The 14,403-nt window shown below is 30.8% G+C and overlaps 1 protein-coding gene across 1 annotated transcript; it reads left to right on the top strand.

Moving 5' to 3' along the window:
- The first annotated feature begins 213 nt into the window (after positions 1 to 213).
- On the top strand, positions 214 to 13,222 carry LOC110992990 (vam6/Vps39-like protein). Its single transcript, XM_022259031.2, has 13 exons — positions 214 to 483; positions 801 to 950; positions 1,280 to 1,407; positions 1,724 to 1,927; positions 2,422 to 2,737; positions 3,265 to 3,382; positions 4,560 to 4,686; positions 7,102 to 7,470; positions 7,954 to 8,176; positions 8,878 to 9,333; positions 9,700 to 9,926; positions 10,484 to 10,618; positions 11,581 to 13,222. The coding sequence occupies exons 1-13, from the start codon at positions 414 to 416 to the stop codon at positions 11,734 to 11,736; spliced, it is 2,679 nt and encodes an 892-aa protein (XP_022114723.2). The 5' UTR covers positions 214 to 413; the 3' UTR covers positions 11,737 to 13,222.
- Positions 13,223 to 14,403: the final 1,181 nt, after the last annotated feature.

The following is a 14,403-nucleotide window of genomic DNA, read 5'->3' as shown; positions in this document are numbered from 1 at the left end:
TCTTTCTATTTAGATTTCTTACTTTGAAACAGTCTAGTTCGAACATAATTTCAAATATAAAAAAATAAGAAAAGTAAAATGTATCCATTTTAATCTTCAGACTGCTGCAATTGTGTTTTGCGTGACAGCTTTGACAGCTAATTTTCTAGTTTGTTTTCATAATATGTACATACCTACTTCATATAATGTTGTCAATGGTCATTTCTCTACACCCACTTTTTGTTTTGGCTTTTGTATTTAGAAAATAAAAATAATAATTTATACTTTTAATTAATACGTAGTACATTAAAATGTGGCTTCGATAGTAATCAGTGTTATGTGAAGGTTCCTATCTATATCGCAAATAAGATATAAATAACATTATTTATATAATAATTTCAATAATAATTAAATATATAATTTACTCATTAAAAATGCATGAAGCTTACGAAGTTACACATTTACTGAATGCATCTGTGCAAATAGAAACAATAGCTGCTTATGGTTAGTATCACTAGTTTGTATACTGCAAACTAAATAATATTTGGTCATATATAAATTATGATTTTTGGTCATCTCTACAAGATCAATAGCCTCGTATTCTCCACTAGTTCTAATTTTAAAAGAGCTATCCATTTTGACCAGGTATAGCCGGTGCTAGGATTGGTTGTAGTGATACTTTATTTCTATACAATTTGGACTACTTTCTTGAATAAAAATGAATATGATAAGAAATAAATAGAATATAGAATGTGTGTGTATGACTTTTCAACTTATACACTTGAACAGTGTGATCTCAATATTAATTCTTGTTATTATAGATGGTAACTTGTTGCTGGGAACAAGGCAGGGACATCTGTTAATGTATTCCTTATTAATGAACAAAGATACTCAAAAGTATGAATTGAAAATGATTAGATACTGTAAAAACTTTAGTAAGAAACCAATACAACAAATTGAAGTTATTGCAGGTAAAGTCTCGATGGTAATGTATTAAATACAGTAAATTTATTTTTTCTACTGCCTTCCTTATTTTCTTTATTTTGACTGCAATTTATCTATGCATATTTTGCAAAACCACATCCTCACAATACTCAAAATGGATACATTCAGTCCTATAACATGCAAAAAGTAGCATTTTAAGAGGAGCTCCACACATGTTATGCAGTAACTGTAATTTGTTTATTTACTTTGAACTACTAATATTTTGTAATATATAAATAAAATGGTGTTATTACTATGACCGTAAAAGAGATTTTGTGAACTGCTTGTAAATTAAATTCACATAATTTTTTTTCAGAGGATAGATTACTGTTATGTCTCACAGATAATTTGCTTTCATCTTATGATATGAATGGTCTTAACTTTCCTTTGGTGAAGACATTTGCAGATACCCGAGGTGCATCTCTGTTTGCCCTAGACAATAAGGTAAGACATTATTGTAATCTCCACAGTTGAGAAGGAAAATTTTAGACTGATAATTTATAAATATCAACTATCTAATTACAACTAAAAACTACTTAAATGATGTTAATGTAGAATTAAAAAATCTTGACAGATAACATCATAATCTTTTATTTCTGTGATAATAAATTGTACCAATCATTGTTCACTTCCAATAACCAAATATATGTTTTTTTAGGCCTTACCAGACATTGTGTATTTGAACATATACATAAATATTGTTATTAACATCTTAATCAATAAAATGTTTTCTATACTAAAAATATTGCATTTATTTCAGTCAGCTACTTCAATGACTGGTGAATCAAATACAATAGTACATTTATGTGTAGCTGTTAGAAGAAAATTGCAACTATATTATGGTAAAAATGGAGAGTTCAAGAAACATATCTTTGACTTTACAATACCTGATGTGCCGAAGGTGATGGCTTTGGGTCAACAGTATCTTTGTGTTGGGTTCAAAGGCGAATACACTTTTTTTGATGTAAGTTTTTTAAACAAATTAAGTCCTATTTTATGAGTGCCAAATTGTAAAGCATAATGCATATTTAACAAAACAGAATAAAACTTCAATCTGTACAAAACTGAGAGGAATCTCTTTACGTTTACATTTAATGCAAAATTATAATTACATAAGAAAAAAGAAGATGAAAGTGGCCATAGGAAAATCAACCTCTATAGCTTTTGAAATATTTAAGTGTATGGGAGGTAAGAGGTAGAACTAAATGTTATCTGATAGGTGGAGAAAAATGGTGAAACTGGTTTAGTTTGTGTACTTATGTTTACTCGGAATGGATCCGTGGTTTCTGCCAACCCCTTCAGAAAAAGTCTTGAATGTATAAAAATAAAAATATTTAATTTTCTACTATTTTGCGCACTAAAAATTGCAAGAACACAATACGCAGCAAATACTACCTGTATTCGCGTGTTGTATACCTCGCGGGTTCACCATTAATTCTATTAATAATTTCATTACAGTTATCATCACATAATTCAACGGACTTATTTCCTCCAAGTAGTTCAAAATCCTTAGATCCAACAATAGCTAAATATTCTGAAACATCCTTTCTACTTGGCCGAGATAACACCTCAGTTTTAGTGGAGGAAGCAAAAAAGAAGTCTTCTGAAATTAAAAAGACAACGAAAAGGATTGATGACCCAACAATCTCTAAATATTCAGAGTCATCATTCTTACTTGGTCGAGATAACACTTCAGGTGAAGTGGAAGAAGCTAAACAAGAGACGGTCGAAATTAAAAAGACAATAAAATGGACTGATGCACCGCTTGCAGTTGGTAAATTTAATTTTGTTTTGATGTTCATTTTAATTTAATTTGTTTTGTATTATCACATGCTAAGGTGGTCTTCCTTTTATACTGGTACTCCGTCCATACTACACGCAGAAGGTAACTAGGCACCTCGCTGTAATGACGTCATAGTGATATACTAACTGCATAAAAATCTCAAGTAATCATTAAGGCTATACGATACTCGTGATAGTAGGTATCTATTGATTATTTATAATATCAACGTTTACCAATTTTAAATAATAAAACAAATATGATTTTAGTTCATTTTTTAATAAAATGATCACGTTGTATTTAATTTACTGATCGTACTATCACGTCAAGGACGAGAGCGGTAGGCGGCGGGGTGTGTTGGGAGGGAAAGCACATTTTACTCAGGTGCCAAGTTGATTTGTACGTGTAGTAATTACTTATCAAATTCTAATAGAAACTCATTATTATATGTTGTTGCTTTTGAATTTGCAATACACTCAATTAGCAAAATAGCCGTTTCACTAATTTATTAAATATTCCAGTTTGGGATGAACCCTTCATTCTGGGTTTGCTACAAGACAGCGTTGTAGTGCAAACAGTTGAACCGCCTCTCTTCATACAAACATTTGTTGAATTGAATAAAGCAAGACTTATGTACAGGTGAGAAAACTCTTAAAAGGCTGGCAACGCATTCGCGAGCCCTCTAGCATTGAGTGTCCATGGGCGGTATCACTTAACATCAGGTGAGCCTCCTGACCGTTGGCCCCCTGTTCTATAAAAAAAAAGAATTGTTATGGCTTAAAAAGTAATTAACATATGATTATGTGATAGATATGTCGCAGCCAACTAGTTTTTATCTAGCGGCCTGAAAGATATTCAACCGTAGCGTGATGGTGTAACAAAACACCATTTAAAAACCTGACTGGTTAATGCCATTCGTACAATAGAGTCATTATTTGGGAGAATTAAAAAAGAAAAATTTTAACATTTAATTGCTTGAGTCAAATTCACTTTATTATTGTCACTACACTCTTCCATTGTTTTAATTCATGAAAAACACCAGCATAGTTTTGTTGCCGACGCCATATTGACAGTTTGAAGAGTTTCGTTGCGAGTTTGAGAGTGGCAGAAAGTGGAATTAAATTAACAGTCAACAGCTAGGCAAGTAATGAAACAACATCGATCTTTTGCCTAGCTGTTTGATCAACTAGCTGAACAACTTTTAGGCCGCTAGTTAAACGGTTAGGGTATTAATTGAACGGCTAATTAAGCTAGTTGGCTGCGACAGATATATTACAATTAATATATGAGTTGGACTACTGCGATTTTGTATTTAAAGATTGCGTGTTAAAAAAATCGCTCGTACGGTGGAGGAATCTGTCTCCTGGAAACCGTATCTTGAACTCAAATATCCACGGCGTGTATTAGAACGCAGATGACCTTCTTGTTTAATACGTTAAAATTATTACAATACAGATATAGACAACTGAAGGCAGCCAAGTAGTGCAACTGACTTCTTTTTTTATTGCAATGTTATTTTATGAAACTATTCAAACATTTTTTTAAAACATGGAATTTCAACATGTCTAAATATGAAATTTATTTGTATCATATCAATTGCATTTTATTGGCTCTACAAATTTTTTAAAACATTTACTTTTCCGGATTTTTGACATATTTATTTTATATATCGCTGTTTATAAACATTAACTTAAGTCTTCTTATTAACCTTTAATAAGACACTATACCAGACTAAAACGCGAAAGAACTCTTTATTTTTAAATACATTTATATAATTTGGACTTAACTAATTTGAAATATTATTAATTATTTTCAGATGTAAGCGTGGTCTAATATTTGTGTCATCAGTGGGTCAAGTTTGGTGTCTTACTTCTGTTGATATTACGAAACAAAGGAAACAGTTGCTGAAAGACAAGCACTTTCAAATTGCGATAGATTTAATGGTGAGTAATAAAAAACGATTAATAATTCGTATATAGGATTCGGGGTTAACACTTTAAATTACTATGACCTTAGTAATTTCAAGTAGTATGATTTACTAATATTAGTTTTAGTCATATTAAACTTTTTCAAGGAATCTTATCTTTTTACAAACCACGGCGGTTTTCTAATATAACATACTGATATATTATATTATTTGTTAAATTAAGATTAAAAAATGAGTGTGTGTTTTTATGTACATGCGTTAGAAGTTATACTTCTTTGGCGTATGGAACAAAAAAATAACTAAAACGCAGTAGTGATTAACGATAAATATTAAAATTAATTAAAAATATATTATTTAAATTAATTATTTATTGGACCGTCGTATATGAAATTGATTTAAAAACGACAAAAAAATATTTATTTTATTTACACTGTTTAGTTGTACTGTTACGAAAAACGTGTTCTAAATATAAAAATAATTTAAAAAAAACCAAAATATACAACTTGAACATAGTTATCGATTTCCATACTATCTAGACCTAACTTTACGATGTCGGATTTAGGTGTTGGTGTGCGCGCGCATCGTAAAAATTCACTGTCATCATTTTTCTTAATTGCGCCAAAAGAAGTATAACTTCAAAAAAAATCTAGTTGCACACTGGACCTCTTCGTTGTCGATATCCCCTATTGTCCACTATTCTTCCAAACCGTTTTATAGTATGTGTGCAACCTTCCGTCAATGTTATCGGTACACACACTACAATGAGCCGTTGAAGGTTCGCAACTCACGCTCGGTGCAAACTCCCCGCGATCAAAAATTGCATTATCTGTACTGCACTGTACGATTTGGTTCTTTCTTTAAGAACAACAGAGTATTGGAACTTCTTGCTTTCTTCATTTTTCCTAGACAGATATGGGTTTAAACAGGTATCTCTTACAGGCGTGCCTTCCAAGCCATATAATAGGCTTAATAGGCAGGACTGTGGCCAAACGTCTGCCCCGTTCTGAAAAAAAAAGAATATTAAAATTTAAACTATAATTTCATAGTATTCCATTATTTTATTAAATATGTGTTCATAGATTAGAAGTAATATTCAGTTCCAGATTTTGAAATCTATATTTCGTACCACCGAATTTCCGTTTTTATTTAAGATCTAAAACGCGTTTTGTCAAGCCATGCCAAGGTGTTTTTATGCTATGTGTCATGGAGGTCTTAAGCGTAAAACATTTATGCTTTTATAAATAAGTATTAAAGTTGTAAGATATTCTCGTGAATAGCTATATTATATGGTATAACATAGAAATACTTGTTTGACTTAAGACTTGCTTATAATTCTTTGTGTTATTATAAAATGTGAAATGTGTATTGCCATGTATCTGTATTAAAATTTTATCGGAACGTGTTCAATTCATCAAATAATTTAACTGAAAATGTCCGATTCAGACCTCCAATTTTTAACAAAAAGAATTGTGTACTCCTTCTTCAAATGGCTACAGCGCACACATTATGCTGCGACGGATAGAGTTACATTAGCCATACATATAAATCGAGCAAGAATAAGTTATTATAATTTTAGCATTTCCTGCAGATCTTTGTAAAATAAAACTTTAAAACCTTTGTAATGTAATAGTAATTACGGTTCTGCGACTGTCCAATAAATGTTAAATAAAAATACTCTAAAGAAAAAAATATTAAAGTAAACAAGCCAACTATCAATAAACCATAAATCATAGTTACGCTAATTAACGAAATAAATTAATAAGCCGAAATGTTTGAACGAGGAAATCGTTTAGTTGTAGTTGATCAATTTTTGTTTAACAAAATGTTTCATTTTAAAGTTAAAAAACGTCAAGTTGAAATTATTCATCTTTTAAACGTAAGATTTTTTGCAAATATTCTCTAAGATCTATGTTAAATAATCGTTTGTATTTTTCATTATTTATCAAAGAAAAATATTAAAGTGTGTTTATTCATGATAAACTGCTTTATAATGTGTAAGATTTTGGAACCCTTTTAACCTATGTCAGGGCTAACAGCTCTTCAATAACTAACTAAAAATGTAGTTAAATTCCACTACTACTTTTATTCTGACAATGACAAGTATCGCTTTAAGACGAATTTGACTGATATTAAAAAATAACTGCTCGGTTTATTACAGTTGGTTCAGTTTAATATTTAGGGCCTGTTTCACAATGTCCGGATAAGTTCCAAATAAGCTATTTATTACTTATTGATAGGATAAATAGTGTTTTTGCGTTTCACGACTGTCAGGTAGCGCTATTTGTCATGAAATGCCAAGTATCTTATTTGGAACTTTTATCTTTCGAATAATTTATGTGTTGCATAGCTATTTGGCACTTTATCCATACATTGTGAAACAGGCCCTTAAAATAAGAACAAAAATCGCAGGCTAATAAAACCTTATTTCCAGAAACTATCAGATAGTTCGCCCGAAGAGAAGAAGCAAACTATTGATTCCATACAAATGTTGCACGCACTCGACCTATTTGACAGCAAACAATATTCGCAATCTATGAAAGAATTCATCAAACTAAAAACAGACCCGGCTGAAGTCATAAAACTAATTCCAGAGTTAGATAATAAATTTGAGGGAAAAGAAAATGTATTGAAAGGGAAAGATTTAGAGAACGCCTTAAACGCTTTGATAGAGTATTTGGTGGAACTGAGATTTAAAATTGGGACGAATACGGAAGGTTCCAGTAACAGTGAAGCTAATCAGCGAAATGTGGCCCAACAACTGGAGTTGATCGATACAACTCTACTTAAATGCTATTTACAGGTATATGTTATTAATAAATTATATAGTTATATATTTCGTAATTGTTGTAAAATACCTTTTTGATACACTTTTTGATTCATTTTAGCACAAGCTATTCAGCTTTTTAAATAAAATTTCAATATTTCAGTTCTTTTGTAATAGGTAAGAATAAAAATAACCAAAAGGGTTTATTTATTTTATTTACAAGTAATTATACACTACCGATTAATTATATTATTTTGTTTTTAATGTTAATTTGCTAATGCTTGCATTTAGTATAAATAATATATATTGTATAATAAGTTAAACAGCAATAAAGGCTTTACTATTATATACACAACTAAATGTATATAAAATAACAATACAGGCACACATACTTCAATATTGGTTACATAAAAATATGATTACGATACTTGTTACGTTGGAAACTGTTTTGTGAATAAATCGTATACCTTCGTATTAGCTAATATGTATATGCATAAATTAAATATTTTTTTATTTTAGACGAACGATGCATTCGTTGCCCCTCTTCTCCGTCTAAACAACTGCAGATTGGAGGAAGCCGAGAAGACGTTACACCAACACGGAAAGCACAGCGAGCTGATCATCCTCTATCAGACGAAGGGACAGCACACAAAGGCTCTGCAATTGTTGAGAGAGCAGGCATCACAACCAGATTCAAGTCTTAAGGGCTATCATAGGACCAAGAACTACTTACAACACTTAGGTAAAACATTGTCTTCTATTCAAGGGCGGTTTTAGAATTGCATCAGGGATCACCTTGTCAAAATCCTTTATTCGTGATTTGCTTCTTTCAATATGATATAAAAAAATTAAATAATGAAACAGAGTAATTGTTTAAAGAAAAACACTTTTTTAACGGATTAAAGTTATGTATTATTGTAAACTTATAATTATTTAAACACATTTAACCGACGGGGAAATAAATACAGATAATACAACATTTTCTACATCTGTGGTACTTTTTTGACATTTAACACCTTTTGTCTTCAGTCACCGTGACCACGCACGCTAAACGTCGGTTAAATTTAAAATTATGTTTAAATAATTATAAGTTTACAATAATACATAGCTTCAATCCGTTATTTATTTTTATTTATTTATTTACACTTCGTTGCTAAAGAAATACAAATAACACAGTATATATAAATTACAAGGGATGCAACGGGCGGCCTTATCGCTAACAAGCGATCTCTTCCAGGCAACCCTAGTAAGAATAGAAATAAATAAAGAAAAATGATGGGTGCAAGAAGTGCAGAAGTTATATAAAAAACAAAATAAATTTATATTAAATTATAGATCCTTAATCTATTAGTAACTATATATATTATAATAACTAACTAAAACTAATCTTACAAATTCAAGAAAATAAAACAAGTGTTTTAAGCATATATGTATATTCGACAGGCGCGGAACACATAAACCTTATATTCAAATTCTCTGATTGGATATTAAAGGAACATCCTGAGGAAGGGTTAAAAATATTCACCGAAGACATAGTTGAAGTAGAAAACCTACCTAGGCCAAAAGTCCTAGATTTTCTACTACGAGAACACGATACTTTGGTGATACCCTATCTGGAACACGTTATACACACATGGAATGACACACACGATCTGTTTCACGACGCCCTCATAAATATGTATAGAGAAAAAATCACTGATAAAAAAGCGAATGCCACTGAGGAGGAGTTGCAGCATATTAAATCGAAATTGGTGGCGTTTTTGGAGAAATCGAGTCATTATACACCGGAAAGGGTGATTTTACATTTTCCAAATGATACGCTATTCGAAGAGCGTGCGGTCATCTTGGGGAAATTGGGCAGGCATGAGCAGGCGTTGGCTATTTATGTGCAGATTCTTGGTAAGCGATACACTTAACTATTTATTAAATAGTCTTAATAGATATTCTTAATTTAAAATGTCAGGAAAAAAATATAAATATGAATTGTTTGTTACATTTTCTATTCTAAGGATATGCGAGCTCGGTAAATAAAATGCCCTCTTTAAAAAATATTTTTCAATTAATATTACCATGGATATTTTAACTTGATTTTAGTAAAATGTACAAAAACTGATGAAGTTTATTTTCAAACATAATGTATCTGTAAATTAAACTACGACTTATTTTAGTTTATCAGAGAGTTGTTAAAGGGACTTTGAAGCATTTTTTGTCTATAAAGTCTTGAATGAAGTTTTATATAATAATTTTAAATAAAAAAAATTACAGGTGACGTAGATAGGGCCATACGTTACTGTGACAACGTATGGACACGTAACGATAAAACAGTAGACGTATACGTAACACTCATGCGTATACTTGTGAACCCGGAGCAGAACAATTCTTTAACTGGACCGTTAGCCACTGTACCCAGACACCCGAAGGCTTCCACGCCCGATCTTGAGACGGCTCTAAGTATATTGGAAAAGCATGCGGATAAAATATCACCTATTAAGGTGAGTGCCACAGATTTTTTTAGTTTAATTTAAAAAATCTTTATATTGGAATGCGTTTTATGTTAAATCCTGAATTTTAACCATACATATGTTGAAGTGAAACTTCGACTTACAACAAGGTTAAACGAACGGGAATAGAAAGAGACAGAGCAATAGTGAATGATTCCCATTTTCATTTCCACATTACGAAGTTTCACTTAACTTTTTACAAAGACTGTCAATTTTTTTCACTTAGGCTTTATAAGTGCGGCTATTTTCTAAACCGCGAGTATTCTAAATGCGAGTAAAGCCTTCTGTCTTTAACTTTCTTGAGCATTATTAGCATCTATTATTTTGTTGTACGTGAGTGGTTAATCAGTGAAAATAATATCGTCTATTAAAGTCGTTGACTCAGAAATTACACAGTATATTTTATATGATTTGTCTTCTTTTATCACGCGTATACAAAATAAAGAAAGAGATGAAAGACACTAATGAAAAGTTACACTGATTTATTACTTCAAAGAAGTAATTTTTATTTTCCCTTTTTTGGATTCACCTTAATAATGAATTTTCAGGCCCTCTCAGTACTACCAGATAGCGTCCCGTTGGCCCGTCTCAGTAGTTTTTTGGAGAGTGCCCTTCAAACACAACTCACAGTGAAGCGACGAACACAAGTATTAAAAGGATTGTTATACGCCGAACACACACAGGTTAATATAAATTAAATAATATATGTTCTTATACTTTGTATACTGTGGAAAAAGAATGACAGAGCTATCATGATATTTTGGATCTGAACCGTATCCTGTCCGCATAGATCGTATTTCTATCTATTTCTACTTGAAATTAAATTTAAACATTATATTATAGTTTTGTATGGTATTGTAGTAAACTATAAATATGGGGGAACGAAAATTACATTATTACACCTAAGATTCAAATGCACGACCTTAGGAATAACTAAAAAAACATTAATTTAGGCTTGTACTGTCGAAATTAAGATTACTTACGGATTTTTAGTAAATTGTAACGAATTATGATTTGATTTTTTTTGATTAATTAACTTTGATTCCTATTCTGAAATTTTAAAATCATAATATATAATAAATAAAATGATAAAATGTAATAATAATAAATGCCCCTATTCCGGTAATTACATATACTAGGACATAAAAATGTGAAGTACCAATAAATTAACACTAAAAATAATAAATGAACGCTATAAATAATTATTTGGCAATCCATTTAATTTCTGTTTTACAGTTTTTCCTTGGACATAGGCCTCCTCTAAGAGTTTCCACTTCACACATCATCTTCCCATCTTTTTATTTATCTTCTTTTTTTGTCATGGCGAGGAAGCCATTCCGGCACTTTCTTGGTCCATTAATCTTTATCTTTAATTCTAGAATGTTAATCAAACGGAATTCCAGTTTCAGGAGCGGACAGTTTTCTATATGATGTTTGAGATATTTGCCAACGATCCAGACGAGATTGTGACTTAAGATACAAATTCGAATAACGACCTTAATTATATCTGTCTAATTTTCCCTTTCTGCCAAATTGTATTAACTCTATGATGAAAAGAGACGAATAGATTTTAATTAAAACGGTGCAATTAGTTTGATAAATAGGGTTTATATGAACTTTTTTAACTTTACTTTAATATTTTCAGGTACAAGAGATGAAGCAGTTCCATGAATCGAAAAGCATAGTTATTAACGATTATAACGTGTGTCCCGTTTGCAAGAAACGATTTGGGAACCAAAGCGCCTTCGTGCGGTATCCCTCGGGGGATATTGTCCACTATTCATGTAAATTGGATAAATAATAGGGGATTTATGTCCAAACCGGCCATTTAAATTCGTTTGTATGTTTTTTCTTACTATAAGGCATAGTCTTACACACTTATTTATAGAAAATTCGAAAGAAAAGAAGAAATTTATTCGTTTATAAAAAGAAAATGCTTATTTTTTAAATATGTTGCATGAAACTTCATTTTAAACAAAAGATGAACTATATATGCGTGAAAACTAAAGTGATTAATAATCAAATAATTACATGAAATAATTATAGAAACAACAGTTAGTTAGTTATTTCATAAAAGTCCTTCAAGATAATTATTATAGGCTTATTGTAAGAAAATATCACGTGACTAGCAATAACTCGCGTCTTCTTCCACAGACTAACAAACTTAATGTTAAAATTAAGTAAAACGTCAGTTTTGACACATGACAGAACAATCTAAAATATCTATATATTGCCATATCATTAAGTTATGCCAAAAAGTGGCCTCCTATTTGTTTGGGGTCTCCATAAGGAGTAAAAAACGTTTACGTTGTCACCAGAGACAGATGATTGCTATAATTGTAATGTTGCAATAATTGTTATATTTATGCTTATAAAAAAATTAACTATTTGAAAAAAAAATTAAGTTATTCTATATCTATGTATTTCCACATGTCACTCCTGTCATATTTACGTGACAAAAAACTTTTTTCATTAAATATAATATAATAATTATATGGATGAGGGAACGTGGGTAAAAGATTCTATTGAGCCTTTAATCGAACGTGTATATTGACTGTATATTCTGTTTTTTTACAATTTGATTATTAAACAAATATGGAGAAGCATATTCTAGACTATTATGCCATATTCCAATTATAATATAAAAGTTTAGTCATGGCAACTTAATATTGGATTTATTATAAGTATTTTATTCATTGGGTCTCAAGTATGTCACGAAATGTATAAGACCGGAGTACTAGCGAGCGATCTGTATGAACATACTTGTTTATTTATTTTAGTTAGGTATAACAACTGTATCATAATGAATAAAAAAAACCATGGACGCCTTTTCTAGTAAAAGTATTACCACTTCATTCATGAAAATAAATAAATCTGATTATAACCTTTTTATTAAAATACTTTTTGGTCTCTTATGTGGCCAGTGATGACACAGATTAGTAATTTTTATCTATAAATTTATATATACAATGTTTATATGGTTAAAATGGAAAGCTAACTTATTGTATAGTTAAGTAGAAATGTAGTTCTATACATTGAGGAAGATCATTTTTAAATCGTGATAATACTTTCATACGCTAACTTACCAAATTATTATATAGATCATAAATTCATATAAATAACTGTTGAAACATGATATTTGTAATAGTCGCATATAGATCCAATAAGTCTTATAAAAAAATACAAACAGCTATTTAAAATTACCTTATCAGTTTTATGTACATTCGTTAGAAGTTATACTTCTTTGGCGTATGAAAGAAATAACTAAAATGCAGTACTGATTAACGATAAATATTAAAACTATCACCGTCGTATATGAAATTGATTTAAAAACACACAAAGTAATATTTATTTTTTTACACTGTTTAATTGTACTTTTACGAAACATGTGTCCTAAATATAAAAATACTAGAATATACAAGTTGAAGATAGTTATGCATTTCCATGCCACCTAGACCTAACTTTACGATGTCGGTGTGCGCGCGCATTGTAAAAATTCTCATCATTTTTCTCCATCGCGCCAAAAGAAGTATAACTTCGGCAGCGTCAGTACTTTGTAATGTCAAATACCGTTTAGTACTGAGTTTTATTACCCGATTGCGATAGTTCTCTTAATATCCGTAGCACTGATTAGAAACTTGGGATCGCGTGGTACAAAATCTCAATATTAAAGCTGGGTTTGTATTTGGAGTTACAGAGTAAAGACGCAGGTGTAAAATTGATAATTACAGAATGTCCTGTAAATATTGCCTTGCTCACAATTTATAATGCATTATATATTGTATTAAGAATATTATGTTTTGTTAAGACGCAATATGCCCTTATGAAAATAAATGTTTTATTTAAATGATTTTTATTTTTCAAGTAATACTTAAACTCAGATTAGGTTAAACCTGTAAATAGTGTTAATAATTTCCGGCCACCCCGCAAGTTCTTCTTTTTCCAAACTGAGGCCCATTCGAGCGTATCCACCTTTGGGTCTGGTCAATTCAAAGCAAACACGTTAGTGCCTTGCGATATTGCACATCGACTAGTGGAAAGAGCCAATCAGACTAATATCGGCTTGATTAGCTTTATAGTTCAATTAGGTACTTCAAACGCGCAAAAATCTTCGATAAAGTACTTAATTGTAAAGTTATATTCGGATGAACGATGAATCTAAAAATTGATGAGCATAGTTTATCATTTGCATTTGTTTGTACAATACATTGCAATATCTACTGCCGTACAAGGTGATATTCGATATATACCTATATACTACTCGTGTTTAAAATAAGCTCGAAGGTACTGTGAAAAGAAGGACTGTAAAACATCATGTAAGTACGTAAAAATAATCAAATTCACCGTCCACTTAAATTAATGGCGTAAAGCTAATGGGAAGATGGTAACAATCTCACACACTCCTACCAATTGCAAACTATTTTGCTTTTCAAGATGCTTATTGAAGAAGTATCTACCTCTAGCATCG

This window comes from Pieris rapae, chromosome 6 (assembly GCF_905147795.1).
Source record: "Pieris rapae chromosome 6, ilPieRapa1.1, whole genome shotgun sequence".
NCBI classification, from domain to species: domain Eukaryota; kingdom Metazoa; phylum Arthropoda; class Insecta; order Lepidoptera; family Pieridae; genus Pieris; species Pieris rapae.
Note: the sequence above shows the minus strand (reverse complement) of the source record. Positions and strands in the feature narration are given on the sequence as shown.

Coding starts and splice junctions, on each gene's coding strand:
- LOC110992990 (XM_022259031.2), top strand. CDS start 414: ATGCATGAAGCTTACGAAGTTACACATTTACTGAATGCATCTGTGCAA. Junction 951..1,279: donor ACAAATTGAAGTTATTGCAG/GTAAAGTCTCGA, acceptor ATTTTTTTTCAG/AGGATAGATTACTGTTATGT. Junction 3,383..4,559: donor AAAGCAAGACTTATGTACAG/GTGAGAAAACTC, acceptor AATTATTTTCAG/ATGTAAGCGTGGTCTAATAT.